The following is a 24,676-nucleotide window of genomic DNA, read 5'->3' on the forward strand; positions in this document are numbered from 1 at the left end:
GACAAAGTTGAGTGACGATTTGATTTTGAAAGTTAATTTGTAATGTACATATTTTCCTTTAGATCTTTTTTTTAAAGAAGCATAATGGTATACCACCCTTGTTTTATCCGAAAGATGCACCCAGGAATCCATACACATCGTCAACCACCTCTATCATATATATCTATGCATCCCTCCATGTCTCATCCCCCATCTATCCCCTCTCAACCCCTAAAACAGCCCCGGCACGAACCTGCTCGTCCTCGCATGCCACTCCTCCCACTCCTTCCCAAACAGCTCCTTCAGCATCGCCTCCTCCTGCCGCACCCTCGTCGCGATCTGCTGCACCACCAACCCCGCCACCACCACATACACCGTCGGCGCCCAGCCCCTTACCATCTCCCACGCCCCCCCTTCCCTCGGCACCCAGCACGCCGCCGGCCCGCCGTCCACCCTCGCAAACACCGCCAGGCTGCCCGCCGCCACCAGCGCCATCCCCGTGTAGCTCGGGTGCTGCGCGCGCGCGTACACCCCCGTCGTCACCAGCCCGCCCCGGGGGCGCGCCAGCCCGAACGTGAAGCTCTTCCCGAGACCCGCGAACGCGCCCACGCGCAGCGGCGCGCCTACCAGTATGGCCAGGAAGGATGGCGCGGTGACGGGGCCCCAGGTGAAGAGGTAAGGGGAGAGGTGCTCAGGCGCGGGGCAGATGCTGCTGGAGGGGAAGAGGGTGAGGGCGGCGTGGTAGAGAACGAGGAGCGCGGCGGCGGAGGCGGCGAGGATGAGGAAGAGGGAGCTGCGGGCGAACCACAGCGAGTCGGTGCGCCAGGCGCGTTCGGGGGGCGTCTGGTTGGGCGGGATGATGACGCGCACGGTGAGGTACCCGCAAACGAGCACGGCGGCGAAGAAGGAGAGCCGCGCAGGGGAGTATTCGACCTCCGTGGCAGTAGAGGCCATCGTGAGGGTAGGTGGTCAAGGTGGATATGTATGTAATGTGAATATGTGATGATGCAGTATTCGTTGTAAACGCAAGATCTGGCCAGGCCCCGGTTGAGTTGGCGGGTGGCGGCAAGCCTTGTAGTGCGAGATGCGGCAACTCTCCATCGTCGGTTGCCTCGGCTCTTGACCCCGCGGCCCGGCTCGACCAACATCAACCCCTCACTGATTCACTGATTACAAAAAGAAAATCGCCAAAAAACTACATTTTCTAATGGCAAGGTGCACGATAAATTAAACGTTTCGAGTTCTTCTACCTCTTCTTAATATGTGATTTGTATGTACACCGCAATATCATAAATATGCTGCGTGCCGCCTCGAAAACATTCATGTAGAGATGGAATAGAGATAGGCCACTCTTCCAGAATCCACAGTACCCAGGGAAAGCCAAATCTCCCCAAAAAAAAAAAACATGGCATCAAACGCCTCTTCCATGCTATGCCCAGTCAGTGCTGTCATGCCAGTCCCAGCAGTGAACGCAGCTCCAAAAGAGAAAACAAAAAACAACGCCGGCAGTCATCCGACACCCAACCCTCCTAGTACGCCGTCTTAAGCGCCCGGATTTTGGGCGACAGCAGGCCCGATTCTGCCTTGCGCTTTCCGAGCACTGGCTCCGGGGTCCGTCTCGACGAGACGCCAGGCGTACCCTCGCGATCCCTCGTCGCCTCGTCATGGCACGACGCGTGGTAAGCCCGATTGCGCACCAGCACCGCGTCCAGCCACACCCACTCCTGAGCCGTGTCTAGCCACTTGTTCTCAAACTTTTCCTGGCAGATTGGACAGACGTTGTTGATGCCGCTGCTAGGCTCTGGCACCAGGATGAACTTGGGGCTCGAGGCAGCCTTGGACCGCTCCTCCGCCGAAGGTTCCGGTTGCGCAATGTGGTCTGCGTCGACGACCTCGCGTGATCGAAGCCAGTCCTGAGTATCATGTTAGCATAGAATGCTTAGCTGAGCTCAGAGAAGATGCTTGGCTTACCTGTTGGTCAACGTACCAACTACGATGCGTACCCCTCTTCTCCGCCTCTGCGCTGCGCTGTTTGACCTTGAAATGCCAGTCCATGTGGGCGCGGCGTTTCTCATTCCCTTCCATGTTGCGCTTGAATCGTCTACCACATTCAGCACAGGGTGGCCCGAGGTCATCATACAACGCATTTATAATGTCATCCGGCGATCTGTCAACGAATTAGTGTACTGTCATGCTGTTCCATTGTCTAGAGCACTCACTGCTGCTTCAACATGGCCTCGTTTAGGCCCAAGGCTCCCAAGTTAGGCATGTTGAAAGCGCCGGCCTTTGCTGCGGACAGAATGCTGGCAATGTTGGCCGGGATGAGAGGAGGCGGAGCCGCGGCGGCAACAGGGACGACTGGTGGTGTTGGAGCAGCGGCCGGCAGCAGTAGACCAGCTTGCCGAAGTCTATCCAGCACTGACAACGCATTTGTCGGGGCCGCCGCCGCAGGCTTTGGAGGTTGGGCCGGCGCAGGTGGCGGAGAACGAATAGCCCCCGAGCCAGGAGGATTGGGTGTTGTGTTGTTGGAGTTGGATCCAGTTCTCGCCATGAGAGCAGCAAGAGCTCCTTGACCCAGCAAGGCGTCCAGAGACACCTGTCCTTGCGGAACTTGGTTGGCAGGAGGAGCCGGAGGCTGCGCTACTTGTTGAAACTGCCCCAAGGGTGGTTGAGCAGGTAGCAGGTTTTGCCCACCATATGAAGGGGCCATACTGGGCCGTGTTACAGCAGCAAGTTCAGTTACTTTGTTTTTAATGAGCTCGAGCTGGTCTGGAGGCAAGGCCGACTTTTGAACCACACTTTGAAGATCCATCAATGCTTTAAGTCTGATCTGTATACCCGCATCATGAGGATTCTGCGAGAACTCGACTTGTGTCGCTACAATCAGATTCTGGATATCCTGATTCAACTTGTCTACGTTTGTGCCCGGCGCTCCAGCGCCGTACTGTCCAGGAGGGGGGTATGATCCTTGTGATTGAACAGCTTGCGGCGTGATTTGACGATAATGGTTGTTCTGTCGGCTGTTAGGAAGCTGAGAAGGACTTGGCCAGCGATGTTGACTTACTGGTGCATTATGGCCTTGGTATTGATCCGGCACCGGCCCTCCATTCGGCATCTGGCCTTGGCCGCCATGCGTCGGATAACCACGCATGTTCGGTGGTGTAGGGGTGTTGCGGTGCGGCATCAAGACCCCGCGCCCTCGTCCAGCCATTGCATTTTGCGGAATGGAAGCCGCATGTGCCCTCATAAGAGCGTTCTCTATGGGCCGAACCAACTCGTGCGAGAAGACTGGTCTGGTATCCATGGACCCGGGAACGGGGTCCTTCCACGTCCTGAGCATGTCCTCCATTCTCTTGCGCACAGCATCGTCGACCATCGCGTAGGATTCCATGAAGATCTTGAATAGATTCCGGCCAAAATAGAGCGTGTAGGGAGTGCCGACATTCTTTACGATGGAGTCGAGTACATAAAGAGCGGGTAGTTTCTTAGGAGGAGGTGCCTAAGAATCGATCAGTACAAACGTCCGGCTTGCAGTTGCGACACGTAAAAAGCAACTCTTCGTCAGACGGGGAGTTTTATTGGCTTTTTACCTACCTTGAGAATATGTTGTTGTAGAACCTCGGCAATGGCTAATGCATGCTCGGTGTTCTCTCTTGCAATCACAGTCAAGTTGCTAATTTCGAATCGCATATTCGAGGTGAGGTCTTCCAAAGCGAGACGATAGTCTTCCGCCACCTCATCTGATTCTGAAGACATACTGACTGGATTATTTGCGAGATTTGCGGATTTGTGTAGATGCAGGCTTTGCTCAAGCCTAGATAGCCAAGCGTGTACTGTAGAGTGTAAAGTATTATGGGATGGCGCAGGAATGGAGAATCAAGTTATTCCAGAGCTTGGGGTAGTTATTCCGGCCCAGGAAAATTTAATCCTTGGAAGACGTGACGCTTGCTGAAACGAAATTTGAAAAGAAGAGGAAAGGAACCCAAGCTCGCCAAGTCAATCACTGCGTTCCAGCACCAAAATCACGGCAATGTCAGCATTGCCTTTGGCTGGCACGACAAGAGAAGAACAGTTCAAATGGGCCTAGTATTCTATGGTATGCAGACTTTAGAGATGCCCGACGCGATGTTTGCACGAATTTGCTGTGGCTGCTTTGCTGAAGAGATGCTCTCGTCTCAGACGATGAACAAGAAAGCAGGCCAACAGCGGGAACGTCCGGTTGTGGTACAAGGGTCAAAAGAGTGATGCTTTAATCGAGTCTGTGGGATTCGCTTCGATGGTTCGGCAGAAGTTGAGTCGTTGAAAAATGATGAAGAGGAGGAAAAGAAGGCGCTGCCTGGTCGCGGTCGCAGGTTGGGATTGATTTAGCCTGGGTAATGGATCACGTGCAGCCGTGTCACTGTGAGTTCTCCACTTGGCACAGGTAAACGGAGGTCGACGTCACTTATTAAAAGTCAATGTTGTGCTTCTCGAAAACCCAGGAGCTAACCCGGTGGTGTCTAACTTTTACTTTGTTTTTGACCCTTTTGGCCCCTTTAACCCCCTTGACGTGGAACGTCTGTCAGTTTCAAGCTTTGTGGACTTGATGTACATAGCCATGCTGGTCATAGCAGTCTTTCTCTGGGTACTTCGAGTAGGTACATCACGGCAAAAATCACATAGACAAAATGAAGCGAGGATTGTCAAGAAATGTGGTAAACCATTTTTACATATTTTTCGTGGCTGCCATTGTAATGAATCATCGAGAAAAGCACAAAAAAATACAATCTCTTCCTTGCTTAGCCAGAAGACTAGAAGTGCCCGACGCCCTAACCCTGACCTGCCGTGGTATACTGGGTACTATGGTATTACAGAAAGCCTGACCGGCTCCGAAACGCTCTAGATGGGCAGTTTAAACTCGGGGGGCGTTGTCAGCAACAGAGTACTGACTGCTGGCTCGGTCTGGGTGACCGTGCATCGGGTGCAGTGCCGTATCAGGTCGCTTAAGCCCCGGAACAATGGGGCTGGTTACTCTCGGTTGGGCATTCAGCCGCTCATCTGAAAACGGAGCGCTGATGTTGGGCCGCTCGTTGTCGCCGCCGCGCTTCCAGACCTTGCTGAGGAACTTGCTCCTGGTCTTTTCGTTGCGAACCGACGCGGCGGGGCTGGCACTGTAGCTGGGGAGTGTGGCGCCATCCCCGGCGAGGGAGCCGTCCCTTCGAATGTCGCGAGAAGTGATGCCGTGCTTGGCATCCCGCCAGATGAGGGCGGCGATGATGTTGAGGCAGCCGAAGAGGACGCAGAGAATGCCGGAGGCGAGGACCAGCTGGGAAAAGTGGCCAGTGAAGGCGTCGGTGTCGTAGCCCTGCTCGTTGAGCGAGCCCAGTACGTGGAACCCGATGATTACGATGGCGGCACCCATCCAGCCAACGCCGTGCCCGTCGGACAGCACCGGCCAGGACTCCTTGTAGAAGTTGCGGAGGAACTTGATGACTGGGAACTCGGCCGTGATGAGGAACAGGCAGCCCATGGAGGTGAAGAAGAAGGAGAGGCACTGGAAGACGAAGAAGGTCTTGTACTTGTCGACCTGGATGATGAGGACCCAGCAGCCGGCGGCGGCGGCAAGGAGGGTGATGACGGTGCAGACGCGAAGGCCCTGGAGCACCCAGTAGCCAAATCCATTAAGGTTGAGGGGCCCGGCGGAGCGCGGCATTCCGAAAGGCATGATGCTGGTTTTAGGAATGGATGACTGTACGTATGTATACGTTTTCGATCTTGTACAGGCTATGGGAAGGACTGTAGTCGGAGGCGTGGTTGGATGACTGGATTCTGCAGGCTTGTAAGCAAATGATAGAGTAGGTGTCTGATGAGCAACGAGTTGAGACGCGTACATTATGTAAAGGTATGACTGAGACGTATATGAGATATCTGACCGGCAGAGTGAGTGAGGGCTTTCAGAAGCGTGTTTAGGCTCGAGGTGGTGAAGTTGAGGAAGGAGAGGATGGAGGAGCCAGGCCAGGGTGGGTGGGTGGTTAGAGGAAGAAGTAGTAGTTTGGGATGAATAAAGAACAAAGGAAGGATTGGAATAGAAAATCTATGATTAAAGAGGGCGAGTAAATAGCAGTGTGTTTTGGGTAACAATGGGAAAAAAATGAAACTGGGGAGCAAGTGAGCGAGGGGAGGACATGGACAATGGGGGGCAGACGAGGCAGCCTTTAATAAAGCTGAATAGTGAATAGAAGAGCGCTGGCGCCTTGGGGTGCGTCGCACCGCCGCGTGCTCGACGCGTTACACGCCCCTGGAACGGGAGCTTACGGTGAATCGAAGCGATAACGAAAAGGGAATCAATCAATCGTCCGTCGCATCATGGTCGGTCAAGACTCTATTTTCAGCATCTTGGGCGGCTTCAGCGCTGGATGGAATGGCTTGCTGGTCTGCGGTGGGTAGGAGAGGAACTCCACCATCCGATTGAAGAGTCGAGAGTTGGGTGTCCGATATCCAATCGATCAGGCAGGGAGCCAGGATGGACAGAGGCATCGGAGAGGAAGCACTGGTGAAGAGTTGATGAACGACGTTTGTTTCATGGCCGGCGCCTTGGGCCGGGTGGGTGTGGGCTTGTGGGATGTGCGGTTCATGGAGAGAAGCTAGGTGGGTAGGCCTGGCGTCAGGGGTAATCATCGATGCGTGCATCGAAAAGAAAAAATAAAGGAGAAAGAAAGAAATATAGAAATGCGTGGGGGACAAGAGCGACAAGGTGAAGGTATCCCGAGATGGAAGCGCTAAAAAGTGAATGATTGGGTGTTGGTGAACGATGGTCGGTTTCAGGGACTGGGCGGCAACTAAAACGCTGGGGTCCACAAGACCCTACCTGCTAAAGGTATGCTCGTGTCTGTCCGTACGCATGTACAGTACGTATCTGCATTCATCCGTCCAAATATTCGCTTATACAAAAATAAAAATAATTATAAAACTGAAGAAGAAAAGAATAGTATTCAATTTTCGATCGAGTCAAGGGTCCTATTTTTGGCAACGCCGCCTTGGGACTCCGCATCTTCACCAAAGCCCCTCACGTATCGCATCTGGATACCTGCCTTTACGAATACGTTGGCTATTTATCGCATCATAGCACAAGTAGGCGCTTATTCATACACAATCTATATCCTAGATTTTGTCCATGCGTATGTATCTATGCATCCTGCCTATTACGAACTCCCCTGTAACTGCCCAAAAAGCCTTGTATCATCTACCTACAGTAGTCATACCTGCCTGGTGCTCTGGCGTTGACGCTGCTACCACAAAGGCATGCGCCTTGTAAGTAAAGTAACTGAAGCAGAACAGACAGCAAGCTGCCTCAACCACGCTTGTTGTTCCAAGAAAAAAGGAATAAACAGCAGCAAATATCCATGGTAAATCCATGAACAATTAATTGTTAGTCAGGCATCACCAAACAAGGCAAGAGGCCCGACCGCCGCTGGTTGACGCTTTCGCCAGTCGGTAGGCGCTTGGGCGTCCCACCACCCAACCCAAAAATGCCCTCAGCGTGGCTCCCGCCCGCTGGCCGCCCGTTGGTGGCGACGCAGAGCCTCTCTCATCTTTTTTTTCCCCTTCATCCATCCATCCATCCATCATCGCCTCCCGAACTCCTCCCTCTCGACACCCCGCACCCCTCTCCCCCCAACCGACCGCTCCTCTCGCCTCCTCCTCCTCCTCCTCCCTCGATACCATGGCTCGCGGAAACCAGAGGGACAAGGCTCGTGAGGCCAACCTCAAGAAGCAAGCCGCCCAGGTGCGTTCCCCCTCCGCCCTCCAACCCACGAACCAAGCATGGCCATGCTAACCCTACCTTTTCTTCTTCCCCCGCATCGCAGAAAAAGGGCACCAACATGAGCGGCACCGAGATGCAGCGCGCCAAGGAGAGCGCTGCCGAAATCATGCGCGCGAAGCAGGCTGCCGGTACGATCGCCAACCAACTTCCCCGACCGAACCCCGAAAACTACACTTGTTATTTTGCTAACATACTTTCTTCCTTACTAGCCGAGGCCAAGAAAGCAGAGGCGGCCAAGAAATAGTCTTCGTTGTATCCTAGAGGACGAGACGGACTGAATCTCACCATCGACATCATTCTAGCGAGCGACCTCTTTCTTCCCGATGACTGGAACGTTCCCCTCTCCCGGCGTATACAAACTGAGGTGCGGTGTTTTGGGCGCCTGGGTGGTTAAAAAGAGCCTGGCGGCATGGTTGCATATACTTGACTTTATTTAATTTTTTTCGGGCTCCAAGCTAATACATGTCTTCCCTCCCGTTTATTATGCGCGCCTCCCTTGGTCTGTTTTAGTTTGACAAATCACGACAAGCATCGATAACCAACTAGTTGCAACACGGACACGGGAGCAGCGATCAACGCACAAGTCGGATGACGGGGAGACTGCACATGAGAGTTGCTTCATTATTTTTCCCATCCAAGGATACGTACCAGCCATATATATACCGACATCAGCAAACAAACATAGAAGGAAAAAGAAAATCAAATCATGCCTCTCTGAAGGAGACTGGTACATGACACAAAGAGAAAGCCATCGATCGATACCCGGCACCCATCTATCATTCAAATTTCATATCAATGAACCCCGGCACTCGGCCCGACCATCCTCAGCGGAGGGCAGCCATGTTACCCAAGGCAACGGAGCCTTGGCCCATGGCAGGTAAGCCATTGCAGGCCACGAAACAGGAGCAGCTGCCGTCGGCGCCGACGGTACCCTTGCCGGGCGTGGTGCCCTCGCCACCGGCGACCGGCTCCTTGGGCTGCTCAGCGTTGGCCGGCTGCTCCGCGGGCGTCCCGGCACCGGCCGTGGGCTCCGCGGCACCGGCGCTGGACGAGGTGGCCGTCTCACCCGCCTTGGACGTTGCGCTCTCCTTGGGCGCCTCGGCGGCGGGCGGGGCAGGAGGCGCGGCGGGCTCAGCGCCAGGGTTACCAGTGCCGCCGGTGATCGGCGTGGCCTCACCCGTGCCGTTCTGCGCAATGGCCATCTGCTGGAACATGGCCTGCGTCTTCTCGGCGGTGGGGTTGATGGAGAAGACCATACCCTTGCCGCAGTGGCCCTGTTGCCTGCAGTAGAACCCTACGCTGTTGTTAGCATAGTTGAACACCGCGGGTACTTATTTACACTTAATTGTCTCCCTTCATGGACGTTCAACTTACAGAGAGGAGTGTCAACCGTCACCTGCATGGCCATCTTGGGAGCCGGCGAGAAGGTGTTGTTGGGGTTGGCCATGAAACCAGAGTCCATGCCTTGGTCCAATTTCTTGCAGGGCGTGTTGAAGGGCGATTGAGTGACGGTGTGGTTTTGGGAGAGGAACTCAAAGACGACCATGTCGCCCTTGGGAACGTTGTTAAGCTGGTCGGGCTGGAAGGTGAGTCCTCCGGGACCGCCGACCTTAACGGTGTGGGTAGCTCCGGCGGAGGGGGACTTCGTAGCAGTACCGGCCTCGCCAGCAGGAGCTTCCGTAGGCTTACCGGCCTCGGCGTTGGGGGGTGCCGTGGCCTCCCCGCCGCCCCCGACAGTAACAACCGAGGTGACGGTAACCTTCTGGTTGATGGTGGAGGTCGGCGCATTGTTGCCCAAGTTGACCCAGATGACGGTGATGCCGGGTCCATTTGCGTTGAGGAGACCGTTGCCGTTGCTGAAAACGAGGGCACGCTCGTCGAGCTCGCTCACGGCCTCAGCCCGCGGCTTCGGGCTGACGGGGTAGGTATGGCGCAGTCTGTTGTTGGCGGCCATGGCAGCCATGGGCGCGGCGGCCAGCGCGACAGTTGTCGACCACTTCATGATGATTCTCTGTATTTTTTTTTTCGGTTTGCTGGCTGTTCGATGTTTGTTATTCCTCGCGGAGGAATGAAAAAAGAAGAACGAAGATATTTGAAAATGTGTGTTGATTAGTTGTTGTTGTTGGTTTGAGTACCTGCTCGTGTAAGTGGAAAGAACGAAAGGAGTGCAACTCTCAAGAGAAAACAGGACAAAAAAGAAAGGAGAAGAGGGCTAGGGAACTGCCGACGAAAAGAGAATGGAGGAATTGTCAGACGAAAAGGAAAAGAAAAAAGAGAGAGGGAAAGACGGCGGGAAGGGGATGGGCAACGGGATGCATTATAACAAGTTATGACATGATCTGTCGCAGAGCCCAAACGACGGATGCCGCTCGCCACCCCTTTCGCCCGCCAGGGTCATCCCATATCCGGGAAAAATTAAATTGAAAAAAGAATTAAATTAAAGAAAAAAGGAAAAGAGAAGAGGCTAGAATGGGGCGGGATTGACCTTCGACCCCGTTTCCACAGTGGTCTCATTCTCCAAGGCACAAGGTGAGATAGGCACCTAGGTTAGGTAGTTTTCGTGCCTGCAGACGCACGACCGGGCGCCCAGACGAAGTCGGGCTCCTACCGATCCGATCCCATTTCCTTCAACGCAGCACCACTATTGGTGGTGGGCAAGATGGGGTAGCCGATGCCTTGCAGCAAACTCCTATCAAGTTTTCGGGGGGGCTGAATCTGCATAGAGTACCTAGTAGGTGGCGGGCTAGGATGACTGGTTGTAACCAGGAGTCGTCTCGGGTCGCGTCTGGCAGTTGTCTCCAGGGGTCTTGGAGAATGCCTAATCGGGTAATGCGTCAAACTAGAGCCTCAGGATGCCCCCGTGGGCAGCTAAGATAGTGGGAAATGACAGAATACGACCGTAGAGGATTTTTGTATTCCAACCTCTCGTAATGTTTTCACCTGAACTGTAGATGTTGAGCCCAGTCGATGGTGGCGAGAATTTAACGCCTTGCCGTCTAATCAACCTGCTCAACTTGAGCATCTCCACCATCACCCACACAATAAGCTTGATCGCACGGCCTTGGTCTGAATTATCACAAGGCTGGTATCCATACCACCTTTTTTCTTTCCTCTTTTTCTTCAGATCAGATTGTAAATTTCCGGCAGGACGACCGCAGAAGCCACTCTTGCCGGGCCAAGCATCTCCCTGCAGAGCATGTCAAGCTAGGCCGCCGTCCTCAAACCGCCAGCGCAGGAGGACTTCTGAAACGCCACTGGCGCGGCGACTCGTCCTCCGTGCTGGGCAGCGTCAACGACAAGTCCACCGTCGTGGCCGTGGCCAATTTCCATCGCTTTGGACATGACCCTGGGGACATCAAACAGGTACGGGCTTGGCTGTACGGGTTCTTTTCTTTTTTCAAAAGTTGAATTAGAACTATTGGGGCTGTGCTCGGGGGCGTGTGCGCTCGCGATGGCTTGCATCCTTCTAGCTGCGGCGGTATTGGCCTTGGCGGCAAAGTCCTTTGACAAGTTCGTCGTATCGATGACTGGAAACGCAACAGGTGGTACTAGTTCATTTGCTTGCAACAACCAGACCAGCTGCCTAGTTGCCTAGTTTTCGTTTAGGTATTGCGAATCCGTCTCCCAGCGTGCCGTCGAACCCGAAATCTGCCAAATCGATCTTCGCGGTTTGTTTCGCAAATGTTTGGTTAGGACGCAAGCACGTCGCAGGCTCATCACCCGCTTTACAAATTCGCCGGTGCAGGCTGTCGAGAAACGCCCAGCCCAAACGCCCCGTCCCAATCCAGTAGTCATCGCCATGGAACGTTGCGAATCCCATCTCGGGAACAGGCATAGGAGCAGGGAGGCGCGGCGCCGAGCGCACGCACTGGTGTAATTTGCCATCTTTCTTGGCTCCAGCCCGGGTACCGGCATCTCCTTGGAGTGTTCACTCCATCATCGTTGCAGAATTATGGGCAGCCCAGGCGGCGGCGTAAAGTGGTGTGCGCTCACCTGCGACAGGGCATGCAGCAGAGTCTTGCGCCACCAAGACGCCCGGCAACCACGGCCATGCCAAAAACCAGTTTCCAGTCTCATCCATATGAAGTTTCCTATTTGACAGGTGCATGAGTGGCTTATCCCACAGCGATCATATCATTGATGCTGTTGCTGCTGCGGCGCCTGTTGCTGCTGCCCCTCGTAGAGGCCAGTGTAGTATCCTGCATAATACCAGGACATTAATAGCTTCTTCAGATTTTCATCTCGAACTGCAAAAAGATATACGTCAGCACGTGGAATCAATATACAAATTGTGGGCGGCACACTCCGGAAACAAGACTTACCGGTTCCCAGCACCGCTTGTGGAGGTGGGAGGGCGGGAGGCACGCCGGCGGCCTCAGAAGCGACGTCTTTTATCTTCTGTTCTTGCAACCTATCCGGTATCAATTCTTGGTCTGCTTCTATCTTAACTTCAGAGGCAGAGTCCGGGGCCGAGTTGTCCTCGTTTGCTTTCCTGCTGCGCGTTAGCCGCTTCAGAAAGGGTGCAATGAGGGCCTGACACTTACTTTGATGACGATAAAGCTTTCAGTTCTCTTATAGTCCCACCCCTGGCGTGTATGCTGTGGTATTTCTTTAATTGTCAATATGAGGTTTCTTTAGTGATTGCGGAGGCAGTATACCTTGTACTCATCTAGGGCCTCGTTCCAGGAGGCGACGAGCACCGAGTCATCCCACATCTCATCATCGTTGATGTTTATGTTGTGGCTAGCCATTACATTTACCTTGGCCACAAGCGCTTTGAAGAAACTGCCAGATTCCAGGAGCTGATTACTGTGGAAAGAATACTGCTGGTTCTTTGCGATATCGTCGTTTGCAAGATTCAAAGCGTGCAGGTGGTGGAGAGCTTCCCGCTGGAAGGACCCTTTTAGCAGCAGACTATCCCCACTAATAAGGTACCCAGCCTCGCTGTCCAACGCGGGTAGCTGTTTCACCGCCTTGAAGTTGGACTGGCAGAAACTTATTTTTTTTCTGCGGTCGCATTTCCCACCAGCTGTAGATGCTAATTCTTGCAACGAGATACCCATCGGCAACACATAAAATGGCTCCCGAACTCAGGAAAAGAAAGCGTATGTCGCGAATATATGTATTCTCAGTGATATATTCACTAATTGACTACAGAGGCTCCTGAGCCTGCTAAGCCCGCTCCCAAGGTTGAGAAGCCCGCTCCCAAGGTTGAGAAGCCCGCGGGCAAGGGCAAGCGCAAGGGTAACTATTCCCATTTCTTTCTAACAAATAGCCGAGTTTCTGACCGTACACGTCAACAGCTGCCGAACAAGCTTCTCCCGCTTCCGCAAAGAAGTCCAAGCCCGCCAAGGAAGCCCCGGCACCAAAGCCTGCTCCAAAGAAGACCACGAAAGCCAAGGAAGAGACCCCGAAGACAAACGGCAAGAAGAAGCCCGCAGCGCCGGTCGAGGAGCCCGCCGAGGAGCCCGCCGACGGTGAAGAGGAGGATGAAGAGGAGAACAACGACGCTCTAGTCCTCGCTACCGAGCTTGACTCGGGCGACGACGAGGCCGACGGTGTGACGCTCTTCGAGGAAGGCCAGGACGTCGGCACGATCCCCAGCGTCTCCAAGGCCGTCCGCGAGGGCGTGACAAGCGAGGCCGCCAGCGGCGAGCGGGGCGTCGTCTACGTCGGCCGCATCCCGCACGGCTTCTACGAGCACGAGATGCGCCAGTACTTTTCGCAGTTCGGCCCCATCTCTCGCCTGCGACTGTCGCGCAACAAGAAGACGGGCGCCAGTAAGCACTTCGCCTTTGTCGAGTTCACCGAGCGCAGCACGGCCGAGGTCGTCGCCAAGACCATGGACAACTACCTGCTCTTCGGGCACATCCTCAAGTGCCAGGTGGTGCCACCCGCGCGCGTCCACGAGGCGCTCTTCAAGGGCGCCAACCGCCGCTTCAAGAAGGTGCCGTGGACGAGTATGGCGGGCCGCAAGCTCGAGAAGCCCCGCTCCGAGTCCGCGTGGGGGCTCAAGGTCGAGCGCGAGACCAAGAAGCGCGCCGACAAGGCGGCGAAGCTCAAGGCCCTGGGATACGAGTTCGAGGGACCCGAGATCAAGGCTGTCCCTGCACCCGGCGCCCCCGCGGCGGAGGAGAATGCTGCTACGGAGAATGGCGATGCCGTCGAGACCAAGGAGGCTATTGAAGCTGCTCCCGTCGAGGAGCCCAAGGTAGAGGAGCTCAAGGTGGAAGAGCCCAAGGCGAAGCCTACCAAGGCGACAAAGGCCAAGGGCGGCAAGGCCAAAAAGGCTAAAGCCTAAACACTTCGTGCATTCAAGGTTTCTTTCGTCTTTTTTATGTCGTTTACAAAATATGGCGAGTTCTGGAGTAAATGTATTCTTGGGTTGGTTTTAAAAGTATCATGGGCATATACATGTTGAATACGAGTTTTCCATCATCCAGATGTCATGACACCGTAAAAATGATTCGTGGGTGTAGCACAGAGTGTATACATAGGTACTACCTGCATTGCATGCATGTACGCACATAAGCGAACCCGCAGCACCCATGGTGGCGTCCCCCGAAGGAGCCGCACAAGGGGCAAGCAGCGGGATTATGAAAGGCAAGACTGATCTACTTCGCGCGAGATTGTGAATAAGCCACGGGGATGTGATGAACTTGTTCATTAGTGTGATGGCGAAGGGTAAATGTAAGTTGAAGAGAAAGGAAGAAAGGAAAAGAAATTTCGCCGGGGTCGGCTAATAAAGTCGGACTTGGGGCGGCTGACTAAGTACATAAAGAAGGTAACAAGAGCGAAGACGATGGGGCCAACAAGGCAGAGAGCGGCGGTAAAAAAACGGAATTTCCGCCTTTGGATTAATATCCAGATGAGGAAAAGAGAAGGAGAGGAAGAATAGTATTACACCAAAAAAATACAATAGAAATTCTACAATTAATAAGTGGCGATTTTTCGAGCCAGGACTAGTCTGTCTCACCGAGGTGACACTCGACAACACCTGGGTTAGTCGTTGACCATACTTGATATTGGCCATACTTGATACAGAGTCATGCTGCCGTGGCTGATTATCTAGATATGTAGCTATTGATGTGCTTATAGGGAAATAAGTAGACGTTTAGGTGAGTCATTTATCGTTTTCCATTTTATTACCCTACCCGGGTACGCACTTTCAACGTTCCAATCGCCTAATACCACATATGAAGCAGTTTCCCATCCTACAAAAAAATGCAAAATGTCACAATTGCCGGGCAAAACTATCCGCTTTTAGCTTCCCCCCTCCCTTCTTCGCAGGCTGACATAAAAGATATAAAAACAAGGGAATGAATTAGGTCTCTTCCATCCACCGTTCCTCCACCCACCTGACACCAAAAAGAATGCTCTTCCCGTCTTAGAAGCGGTGGCTGCGATACTTGGCGCGGTAGGCGGTGAACCCGACGTACGCACCGCCGACGGCGATGAAGAACAAGATGACCTTTGTGAAGAACCACGTCCACGAGCCGCCGTCCTGCGACGAGACGAACGAGCTGCCGCCACGGTTGCTCTTGCTAGGCTGCTGCGCCGACGGCGGCGAGCCCGGGTTGGCGTACAGGTTGTACGTCTTGACCGAGACGATGTCGTGGTTGTCGCTGAGCTCGCCCGTCTCGGCGCTGAAGCCGAGGTACGCGATGTTGGGCAGCTGCGGCGGGCGGTCGACGTCGAAGCACGTCTGCCACTCGTCCTCGTTCTTGTACTGCAGCTCGAGGCGCAGGTAGCGGTCCTGGAAGTACGTGAGCCGCAGCTTGGTCGGCACCGACGCGTGGCGGATGCCGCGCGCCGAGCAGCCCGCCAGCTCGGCGTCCTTGCCGTCGTTGTTCTTGTCGTAGTACTTGGTGCCGTCGCTGTGCATGGCCATGACGTAGGGGAACACTACGCCCGGCCGGTTGTTCTTGTACGTGTCGACGAAGACACCCAGGCCATCAAACTTGTCGCTGCTGCCGAAGATGGGGCCCACCTCGCCGCGCTGGCGCGTGATCCACATGGCGAAGCCGTCGCCAAACAGCTGGTTCTTGCCCGAGATCTTGAACTCGACCTCGACCTCCCAGTTGGTGGCTGTCAGCGGCACGCGCGAGAAGATCCACCCGCTCTGCGAGGGGCGATCCGAGGTCAGACGGACGTAGCTGGGCGGTTCGTGTTAGCAGATGGCAAGTTTGAGCTTGGTATACAAGGTTGGGTGTGAGACGTACGAGTCGGTGCGGACAATCGTGTCGCCACCGAAGTCGAACCATCGGCTCTGCATATCCGAGTCGAGGTAAGGCTGCAGGTTATGCACTGTCAGCATCTCGCCGTATCATATCCTCACGTGCTTCGATGTTCATGACTGGTGACCGACCTGCTCCAATGTATGTGTTCGTAGCTGTGGACGGGAAACATGTTAGCACATCCCGCCAATTGCACGCGTCATGTTCTTCTCGCATCACGAACCGATATGCGTCGCATGTCATCCTGCGCCTGAACGCCCCAGGCCAGAGCTCCGACGAGCACGGCGGTGACGGAGGAGTACCACATGCTTGCTATAAGTTGCCGGAGCGAGATGTCCCAACTACCTTGCACGGCTATCTCAACTGTGATGTCCAATCCGAAGCCAAAGTAGGGGCAGTCCTATTGAAAATCGTTCGTCCGCGACCGGTCGTCTCGAGGTCCGGGCAAGCTTTCGCTGGCGTTGGGAGGGAAAAGAGTGGAAGTTGGAGTGCGGTCATGGATCGGCCCCTAGCTACAGCTGTCCTCTTTGGAGCCAAGCTGCCTGTGGTGCCCGCTTTGCTCTGGACTTGCCAGGGCCTTTCCTGGCTTGTCAAAAAAGTTGCCTCAGCACATGCTACTGCAACGCCACATTCCACCAGCCACATTATGCGCCACATTTCTTTTTTCCAACTGCTTCCTGAAGTCGCGAGCGCAGCAGTTACATCTCGAACTGTTCGAACTTCAATTCCAATCCGTCACACCGTCAACACCGCCACAATGTCCGACTCCGACTCCGTCAAGAAGGCTGTTATGAAGCAGGTTCTTGAAGAGTCCAACCTTGCCAACGCCCGCACTTTGATTGAGGTTCGTCGCATCTTCCCCCGGACCACGCGCCGCCCAGCGACAAAAAGCTGACAAGCAACCGCAGAACGTCCAAATAAACTGCTTCGATAAGTGCATCACGAAGCCCGGAGGCTCCCTTTCCAAGAGCGACGAGACCTGCGTCACGTCGTGCATGGAAAAGTACATGGCGGCGTGGAACCAGGTCAACGCGGCTTTCATCTCCCGCGTCCGCCGCGAGCAGGGCGGCCTATAAGGGAACGGCTCTCCGATCGAGCCCTTTCTGTACCACTAGTCGGGCCGGACGAAATTTACGAAAAAGGAAAGAGGAAACCGATACAGGGCTTCCTCTGCCAAGCATATAATGGAAACTTGACAATTGGGGACCATGATGGCCAAGGTTATCGCGGTCGCGGCTGCTATTGAAAAGAGAAGCAGCCTGTATAATATACGATGTCGTTTTTGGGCTATATGTCCGGGATATATGTACCTATAGATTCGAGCTGCCATATTAAGCTCAGATAGAATATCAACCTGGCCTCTCAAAGACAAGAGGTTTCAAAACGACGAAGAAAATGGCTCGTTTTCGAGGGTATCTATTTGTTGTACATGCATTTTCTGTCTATGGACTGTCATTACATCTTCACGGTGCGGCGCTGCCGTTCTTTTTGGCCTCCTCCGCCGCCCGCTTTCTGGCCAAGTATCTCTCCTTGGCGCTCGAGATCTCGCCCTCCGTCTTGCGGCTCTTGGACGCCCTCTCCAGCTCCTCCTTCTTGGCCTCCTCCTCGTCAAACGCGCGCTTCATCGACTGCTCCAGCTGCTCCTCCATAATCCGCGACTGGCGCTCCCGCATGGCCTGTCGCCGGCCGGCCTGCCCCTGCGCATGACCGTCCTTGCGCTCGCGCTCAGCTGGTCTGCCCTGCTGCTGTTGCTGCTGCGTGGCCGCCGCCTTCCTCTTGTCCAGGTTGAGACCGCCGCGCAGCAACTGGCGCTTGTCCACCACCTGCCCGTCCTCGTTGACGTCGACGGACGCGCCTTTTTCGTTCATGGCTCTGGCGCGCGCCGCTTGTGCATTCTCGTCGTCCTCTTCATCTTCTTCGACGCCTGAATTAGCATCATCCTTCTTGCTGCTAGAATTCTTGGCCATTTCTTCGGCCGCCCTGACGGACTCGGCGTGGCGCTGCTCGTCCTTGTCCAGCATTTGGCGATAAAACGCCGACATGCCACCGGCCTTGTTCTTCTTGGCCTCCTCCTCTTCCCGCTTCTTCTCTTCCTCTTCTATCCGTCTATTTTCCTCCTGCTGCTTCTTGTACGCCGCCGTCACGAATTTCTCCTTGTCGGCAAATTCGTCGCCTTCCGCCTCGCGCTCGCGCGCAATCTTCTTCTCCTCGGCGATGAGCAAGTCGCGCTTGCGCACGTCGGCGGCTTGTATCAGGCTCTTCATGTATTTTGGCTTCTTCTCTACGTCTTCTTTCGTCGCTTGCTTTTTGGGCTTGAACGAATCGTAGACGTTGTCGTACTCGTACACGCTGGCGTCGACCTCGGCCGCGGCCGCAGCATTCTTGCGCGACGCGAGCGAGCTTGACAGATCGCCAAACATTGCATTATGTTGTGACTTTGCATTGAGCTTTGGCGGCGGCCCATTCGCAGCCAGTCCGGGTTTTGATTTGGGCTTGCGCGGCCCAGAGTCTAGTTGTGGTCGCGAGGCGCCGAAATCGTCCTCGAGGTCGCCGCCAATCGCCTGGATTTTTGTGTTGGAATCTCCATCTTCTCTGTCGGAGTCGGATTCGTCACCGCCAAGTATGGGCTTGCGACGCGGCGCAGCGGGCTTGGAAGCGCTGGGCTTCTTGAGGTTCAGCCCGAAGGCTAATGGCTTGCTCATTGTAGAGCGGCCTGTCGAGCGCAGATCGACAATGGTAGAATAGTGGTAGTTCGCAGAATTTGGGCGTTTCCGTACAAGTTGATTCTGTAGTTAGATAGGCGCTATCTCGCCTCGGCGTGTTCTTATGGGATGTCGCGTGGTGGTTGAAGAGAAGCGCTTAGGCTTTGTCTTGAAAGGCTGCGATTGTCGAGGAAGTTCCATCTCGTCTAGGGAAACCGTAGTGGAGCTCGCCACCAGAAGCTCCAACCGCCAGCCCATGTGGTCATCCAAAACTCGCGTATTGTGTTTTAACTGTTGTTCTCCGCGTAAAGCTATTTATAATATTTCAAAATAAAAAGAAAGTCTTAGTTACCCCCAGTAGCTTCAAAGGTTTTCGAATCTCTCATCAATACGCACTCAGTAGCAAGAGTAGCGACATGTGATGAGACGGGCTGAGCATGGTACTGCTTACCCGGGAGTTCGATCTATAACTCGGAATAAAACCATGCATGGGAAAGTACGCTTATCGTAGAAAAACGCTGATATGGCTGACTTCCTCTGATATCATCCGTTTCGAGGTGTGCCATGTTGCGTCGATCTGATCAGTCAGCTTTTTGCCCCGCGGCATCAGCAACTAACATGATGTCTTGCCTAACCGAGATCGCTCGTCATCTGATCTCTCTCGTTCGCAACTCTTGAATTATTCGTCTCCTCCATCTACAACCCTAGTTTCAGTACGAAACCGATCCGCTCGACTTCTATTCCCTAGATACAAAATCGGAAGTCCCCATACCCCTCTAAACCAACGTATATCCTGTCCACCTCCATCGCAGCCTATTTGCCACGCTGCCACCTCCATCCTGAAACGCAACGACAACTGGCCATGGAGACATGCAGTACCTGTGCGACGATATTATCACCCGACGGCGGCAAGTACACCTCTGAGAAGCCGCCGCCGGATCAGCGCCGGGTGCCTTGCTGTGGTAGGATTATATGTGGTGACTGCATCGTGGTACGTTATTGCAGCCGACCTGCATCCAGCGTCGTAACCTATACCGACATTATACCCATCATCCAAACTAACAACACTTGCCCTCAGAATAACGGACGCTTCGCAACCTACTGCCCCTACTGCCAAATATCCAGCGAACCCAACCCGTTGCCGCAAGGCCTCAAAGCGCCCCCAGCATACTACCAAGCACCCTCCCGTATCAACGCCGCCCAACGTCCGCCACCACCACCGTTATCATCGCCACCGCCATACATGGCCTGCTGCAACTCTGCCGCCGCCGTCGAGGATGAAAAGTCCGGCGCCGACGACACCCTGCACTTCCTCAACCACGAGCACGACAGCATCCCCTCGCTCTCCCTACGCTACGGCGTGCCGCAGGACGCCCTGCGCCGCGCCAACCACATACACAGCGACCACCTGCTCGTCGCCCGCCGCACCGTGCTCATCCCGGGCGCCTTCTACCGCGCCGGCGTCAGCCTCTCCCCGCGGCCCGTCGAGGGCGAGGCCGAGGAGCTGCGCCGCGCCAAGATCCGCCGCCTCATGACCGCCTGCAAGCTCGCCGACTATGAGGTCGCCCGCCTCTACCTCGAGCAGGCCGGCTGGGACCTCGAGCGCGCCGTCGACGACTACTTTGGCGACGAGGCCTGGGAGCGCGCGCAGCGGCGCGACGAGAGCAAGGCGAGGACGGGCATCATGCAGAGGTTCTTCGGCTCCAGAAGATAGAGCTCGTGCGACACACATACATACATCTCCAACTAGCATAGTACTGTATATATAGACATCATCTTGTGAAATTGATTATTTTGGATCCTATTTGAAAACTCCAATATGCTTCGCCAGTAATCACCCTCGTTGGGGTCTTTGATTGCCTTGCACAAAAACGCCGGTAACATTCCTCTTGTCCAAGTAGCCGTCCACCTGAAACTGTGTACATGTAACTCGCTGATAAAATAGACATCATCAAAACGCCGATCTCGCACGGATATCGGAAATCTTTCGCTCAATCTCGCGCACAGATCGATCCAACTCTCCAGCAATCATTTGCTTCTTGTCATTTGGCAAAATGGCGAACCGTTCGCACAAGTCTCCGTCAATCACACCCTTCACCGGCGCATAGTAGCTGCGGTACATGAGGTGCTCTCGCCCAGCAAGAGGCGCGTCCTCTGTGCGGAGGTGCTGCTCCAGGCTTTGGAAAAACTCGGCGTCTTCACGGCTCACAAATGGGATAAAGACGCCAATGGTTCCCATGATACCGCTCCAAAGCAGGACATCTTGCCCGCCAACAACCAGGCTGGTTTTGCTAATGCTCGTCAAAATATCTTGTGTAAAGAAATGACACATCAGCTCCAGTCGATACTGCGTACCATGCAAGTAGTCGCGAGCATTGACTAAATGCAATCCAGCCTGATCCTCATCTGCCTCCTCGCTAGCCTTGGCAGGGCTGCGAACAATAAACATGTTGCCAAACTTGTCGCCGCCTGCGACTGATTCGTAGTCCACCATGGTCGTGCAGGTACTCCAGCGAGCAATACTGTCATCGACAAACGGAATAAGCTTGTTCGAAGCGGGCTTGTAGACGACAAGTGTCACGCCCTGCTGAACATCACCAACGACGATGCGGTTTCCTTGTGTATTCAGCGACACAATCTGTTGAGGCACAACTTCAGCTTGAGCTTTGCGAAGCAGCTGACGCATACCCAAGTCATACATGCGCAACGTCTTGCCGATACCCGCCAACAGCTTGCCCTGGAAGGGCAACAAAGCCGTCGCTGGCTCCTCGACCTTAGTTTTGTGAATGAATTCGAGTTCGCGCCCGCCCGCTTGGAACCGATAAATGTAAATATACGCCTCTGAAGAGCTTCGTGGGTTGAGAACCATGTCCTTTCCAGTGCCTACTACCAAAAAGCTCTCGTCGTCTTGGCTTGCAAAGCTCACAACAGCCGCACTGACTGCAGCCTCATTATTCTCAAAATCAACCCGCTGCAGCACGCTCGGCTCTTCCGATACTGGATCAACCACGCTAATGCAAGATGCCCAGCGACGGTTGCCTTTAGGGTGACCAAAGTCTTCAGGTGGTAGCACCTTGGCGTCACCATTCACGGCCGCAGGGTCTGCGAGCAGCTTCGCCTGAAGATCTGGGGGCAGCGTGTGATTGTCTGCTTCTATTGTGTAAAACAGCGGCTCGTCTGGGTGCTTGACGAGCTTCTTCGGTGTATATGTAAGTGGGATTGAACTTTGAATCAAAGTCTCACCCAGGCGATCTATCGAGAAGATTCTGTAAATCCATTAGCACTGTCCACTGCATAAAAGTGAATTGCAGTTGGAAAAGGGGCAGTGAAAGTGCATGTCAGTAGGAACAATTGGAAATAATGCGTAAAACCTCATCGCCATTTGGCTTGGGATCCTTAAGTCTCATCATGTAGCACTGTGAAAAAAAAAGCAAGGTATAAGGGGTTGACCTTACCTCAAAGACTGCCCTTGAATGCCGACCACACCGTCCTCGCACTGCTCACTGCTAAAATTCCAGCCCCATTCCAGGTCGACATAGCTCAAAGGAGTGATTTCGAAGCTATTTGTGATAGGGTCGGCATATCCAAGCCAAGGGCGGGAGCTTAGTCCTAGGACGCAGGTGCGTCCGCTGACCGTGACCTGGAATAATCGGACTGGCTTCGGGCCAAGGAACTTTTGTCGCGTATCGGTAAGTTCTCCAGTGATTTCGTCCAGGACGGTGCGAAGGTAGACGCCGGAATGAAGCCCGATATGGAGGTAGAGGGTGGATCCGCCAGATGACGAGTCATCCATAGGAATGATAGCCAAAGATGTTGGTGCAGCAGTCAATGCCTGTACGGATTTGTTCTCAAGTGTCGACTCGGGGTCAAGACTGAGAATTCGGACGGTAGAATCGTCGCAGCCGACTGCAAGGAAAGAGCTGCGAACACGACCTTCAGGAACCTCGCCAAGGCTGAGAGCAGTAACGGTACCAAACATTTCCTTCTTCTCGTCGTATTCGGCGAGCGATCCGTCAGAATCCATTTCGAAGTAAACGATTTCGCCAGAGCTAAGGGCAATGGCTACTTGGTGTGCGTTGGTTGATGCTGCAACAATAGATCTGTGCTGAGGAGCCGACCACTCGTTCACGTTGCCGTTGCGAATATGTCGAATGCCCCTGGGGTGTACCTGAATGAGACCATCTGTTCCAAGAAGCTGGGCGGCAATGGTAGGAACGCTGGTGAGGAAGCCTGAGTCGCCGACTTCTTCGACAGTTTCTCCGATACTGAGCACTAGGGTGCCGTTGGTAAATGACAGAACGATGTATGCATCGTACTGTTCGTCACTGTTCAGCTTCAGCGTCCAGACTGCTGAGGGTACACCAGGAAGGTCAGACGCAACAATCTCGTTTACCTCTAAGCCATGCTTCAGAGTCCGGAATGTGCTTCTTGCGCCGTTGCCGCAAATAGTGTAAATTTGGGGAGCGTCTTCGCCTGTTAGATTGGCGACTTTGCAATCTAGCAGAGGATTCATGGCAGGAATGCTGTCCACAAGCGCCAAGTTCTCTGCTGGTCTGGGATAGAAGTAAACAGGTTCGTAGGCAGCCAGTGGGTCAACAGGGAAATCTTCGCTCGAAAACTCCAACTCCTCGTCGTCGTCACCAAGCTTCTCGAATTGGTAGAACGCGTAGTTGCCGAATTGACTTGCAACATAGAGGAAACCGCTCTTCAAAATGCAGAGACTCGTGGCCACTGGCACCGTGTCGAAGTACTTGATTTTCATTCGCTGCACTTCGCCAGTCGGAGCTCCCTCATCGTCTTCAACCATGTCGATTGTGACCTTGAACAGGTCACCATCATCAGTCTGTAATAGGAAAAAGAAAGCACCGGCACTTCCTTTGAGCTTATGCATAACACCAGCCACAATATTGCGTTTTCGGGAGGGGTCTTCCGTGGCGCCTCGCCGGCGAGGAATCGGCACACGTAAAGCGTCTTGGTTCGAATGGCGGTATGTGATATTTTCTTCACCGCAAACCAAAACACCACTTGGGCCATCGTTGCCTCCGGGTACCTGAAAGAGTAGAGAAGCGGTGGGGTCAACAGGGTCCGACCATTTCCGCACAACGTGGTTGAGTCCAAGGTCCAGTTCGTAGTATACGAGCTGGGTTTCAACCTCGGATAAAGCCTCTCCTGTGCTATCTTGGTCTACCTCGGTGTACTCAATCTCTAGGGCAGCAAAGACAGGGTTTGCATAGCCGACGTCGAGGGCGGTCATGGCAATGACTAGCACACCAGGCTTGTGCGCCTCAAGAGGAGAGGAAATTGTGAGTTCTGCTTGCGAATTGCGGTTGAGAACATACACAAGCTTATTCTTCTCGACAGCCGATATCAGACAAGCTCTTCCCTTGGGATCACACGCAAGGTACTCGCCTGGCACGACTCTCCGAATGCCCGTTTTGCCAAAAGTTTCCATATGCACGCGGTTGAAACGGTTCGGCGCGGGGAGATACTCCAGGACTGTGATTCGGCCAGAGTCTGTGGCGAGAATAACATAATCTATGGTCTGTTAGCTTATCGCGTCTGGGGTACGGCGCGACCGCGCTCTCGTGCTACCGACCTTTACTGCCTCCAGCTAGCCGAAAAACTGCAATTGAGCGTAGAATTCCAAAGATGTCATGTGACAACAAGGGAATAACTTTGCCTTGCGCTGGATCAGGACGCAGAAGAGTCAGCTGGGAGCCAGAGCCCGTGATGATGAGCTGCTCTTTTGTGCCAGCAAACTGCCCCAGAACTGCTTGGACGACATTGGTTGGCGGCTGAATCGTCAGCGAGTAAAGGAACATGTTGGAAGTGGTCGCCATGTTCCTGTCTGGGCGCAGATGAGCCTGCGCGGCTTAGAGCTGTGGTTGGAGAGTGGGCGTCAGCCGCAAAGTTTCTACATGTGTAGCTGGTGGGATGCTCCAGAACAGCTTCTG

The 24,676-nt window shown here is 54.1% G+C and overlaps 12 protein-coding genes across 12 annotated transcripts; 4 read left to right on the top strand and 8 right to left on the bottom strand.

Annotated features, from left to right (window-relative positions):
* Positions 1 to 210: 210 nt before the first annotated feature.
* On the bottom strand, positions 211 to 933 carry ISF_00778 (Isoprenylcysteine carboxyl methyltransferase; the record flags this gene model as incomplete). The annotated part of the gene is made up of 1 exon (XM_018844385.1): positions 211 to 933. The coding sequence occupies one exon, from the start codon at positions 931 to 933 to the stop codon at positions 211 to 213; it is 723 nt and encodes a 240-aa protein (XP_018708835.1).
* Positions 934 to 1,508: 575 nt separating this feature from the next.
* ISF_00779 (mRNA cleavage factor complex component Pcf11) lies at positions 1,509 to 3,735 on the bottom strand (the record flags this gene model as incomplete). The annotated part of the gene is made up of 5 exons (XM_018844386.1): positions 1,509 to 1,892; positions 1,951 to 2,146; positions 2,199 to 2,992; positions 3,044 to 3,478; positions 3,574 to 3,735. The coding sequence occupies 5 exons, from the start codon at positions 3,733 to 3,735 to the stop codon at positions 1,509 to 1,511; spliced, it is 1,971 nt and encodes a 656-aa protein (XP_018708836.1).
* Positions 3,736 to 4,870: 1,135 nt separating this feature from the next.
* On the bottom strand, positions 4,871 to 5,683 carry ISF_00780 (hypothetical protein; the record flags this gene model as incomplete). The annotated part of the gene is made up of 1 exon (XM_018844387.1): positions 4,871 to 5,683. The coding sequence occupies one exon, from the start codon at positions 5,681 to 5,683 to the stop codon at positions 4,871 to 4,873; it is 813 nt and encodes a 270-aa protein (XP_018708837.1).
* Positions 5,684 to 7,681: 1,998 nt separating this feature from the next.
* On the top strand, positions 7,682 to 8,027 carry ISF_00781 (4F5 domain protein; the record flags this gene model as incomplete). Its single annotated transcript, XM_018844388.1, has 3 exons — positions 7,682 to 7,744; positions 7,827 to 7,911; positions 7,993 to 8,027. 3 exons carry the CDS (start codon positions 7,682 to 7,684, stop codon positions 8,025 to 8,027), a joined length of 183 nt encoding a protein of 60 aa, XP_018708838.1.
* Positions 8,028 to 8,607: 580 nt separating this feature from the next.
* ISF_00782 (Cupredoxin) lies at positions 8,608 to 9,785 on the bottom strand (the record flags this gene model as incomplete). Its single annotated transcript, XM_018844389.1, has 2 exons — positions 8,608 to 9,077; positions 9,158 to 9,785. The coding sequence occupies 2 exons, from the start codon at positions 9,783 to 9,785 to the stop codon at positions 8,608 to 8,610; spliced, it is 1,098 nt and encodes a 365-aa protein (XP_018708839.1).
* Positions 9,786 to 11,917: 2,132 nt separating this feature from the next.
* Positions 11,918 to 12,534, bottom strand: ISF_00783 (SMN family protein Smn1; the record flags this gene model as incomplete). The annotated part of the gene is made up of 4 exons (XM_018844390.1): positions 11,918 to 12,030; positions 12,106 to 12,275; positions 12,328 to 12,392; positions 12,442 to 12,534. 4 exons carry the CDS (start codon positions 12,532 to 12,534, stop codon positions 11,918 to 11,920), a joined length of 441 nt encoding a protein of 146 aa, XP_018708840.1.
* Positions 12,535 to 12,860: 326 nt separating this feature from the next.
* Positions 12,861 to 14,084, top strand: ISF_00784 (Nucleotide-binding, alpha-beta plait; the record flags this gene model as incomplete). Its single annotated transcript, XM_018844391.1, has 3 exons — positions 12,861 to 12,888; positions 12,941 to 13,027; positions 13,087 to 14,084. The coding sequence occupies 3 exons, from the start codon at positions 12,861 to 12,863 to the stop codon at positions 14,082 to 14,084; spliced, it is 1,113 nt and encodes a 370-aa protein (XP_018708841.1).
* Positions 14,085 to 15,170: 1,086 nt separating this feature from the next.
* ISF_00785 (vesicular integral-membrane protein VIP36 precursor) lies at positions 15,171 to 16,327 on the bottom strand (the record flags this gene model as incomplete). The annotated part of the gene is made up of 3 exons (XM_018844392.1): positions 15,171 to 15,939; positions 16,006 to 16,076; positions 16,244 to 16,327. 3 exons carry the CDS (start codon positions 16,325 to 16,327, stop codon positions 15,171 to 15,173), a joined length of 924 nt encoding a protein of 307 aa, XP_018708842.1.
* A 450-nt stretch (positions 16,328 to 16,777) lies between these two features.
* ISF_00786 (mitochondrial import inner membrane translocase subunit TIM13) lies at positions 16,778 to 17,096 on the top strand (the record flags this gene model as incomplete). The annotated part of the gene is made up of 2 exons (XM_018844393.1): positions 16,778 to 16,864; positions 16,929 to 17,096. 2 exons carry the CDS (start codon positions 16,778 to 16,780, stop codon positions 17,094 to 17,096), a joined length of 255 nt encoding a protein of 84 aa, XP_018708843.1.
* A 387-nt stretch (positions 17,097 to 17,483) lies between these two features.
* ISF_00787 (hypothetical protein) lies at positions 17,484 to 18,722 on the bottom strand (the record flags this gene model as incomplete). The annotated part of the gene is made up of 1 exon (XM_018844394.1): positions 17,484 to 18,722. One exon carries the CDS (start codon positions 18,720 to 18,722, stop codon positions 17,484 to 17,486), a length of 1,239 nt encoding a protein of 412 aa, XP_018708844.1.
* Positions 18,723 to 19,584: 862 nt separating this feature from the next.
* ISF_00788 (UBA-like protein) lies at positions 19,585 to 20,436 on the top strand (the record flags this gene model as incomplete). Its single annotated transcript, XM_018844395.1, has 2 exons — positions 19,585 to 19,713; positions 19,801 to 20,436. 2 exons carry the CDS (start codon positions 19,585 to 19,587, stop codon positions 20,434 to 20,436), a joined length of 765 nt encoding a protein of 254 aa, XP_018708845.1.
* Positions 20,437 to 20,673: 237 nt separating this feature from the next.
* ISF_00789 (pre-mRNA splicing factor RSE1) lies at positions 20,674 to 24,544 on the bottom strand (the record flags this gene model as incomplete). Its single annotated transcript, XM_018844396.1, has 3 exons — positions 20,674 to 21,988; positions 22,178 to 24,257; positions 24,319 to 24,544. 3 exons carry the CDS (start codon positions 24,542 to 24,544, stop codon positions 20,674 to 20,676), a joined length of 3,621 nt encoding a protein of 1,206 aa, XP_018708846.1.
* Positions 24,545 to 24,676: the final 132 nt, after the last annotated feature.

This window comes from Cordyceps fumosorosea, assembly GCF_001636725.1.
Source record: "Cordyceps fumosorosea ARSEF 2679 chromosome Unknown scaffold_1, whole genome shotgun sequence".
Lineage (NCBI taxonomy): Eukaryota > Fungi > Ascomycota > Sordariomycetes > Hypocreales > Cordycipitaceae > Cordyceps > Cordyceps fumosorosea.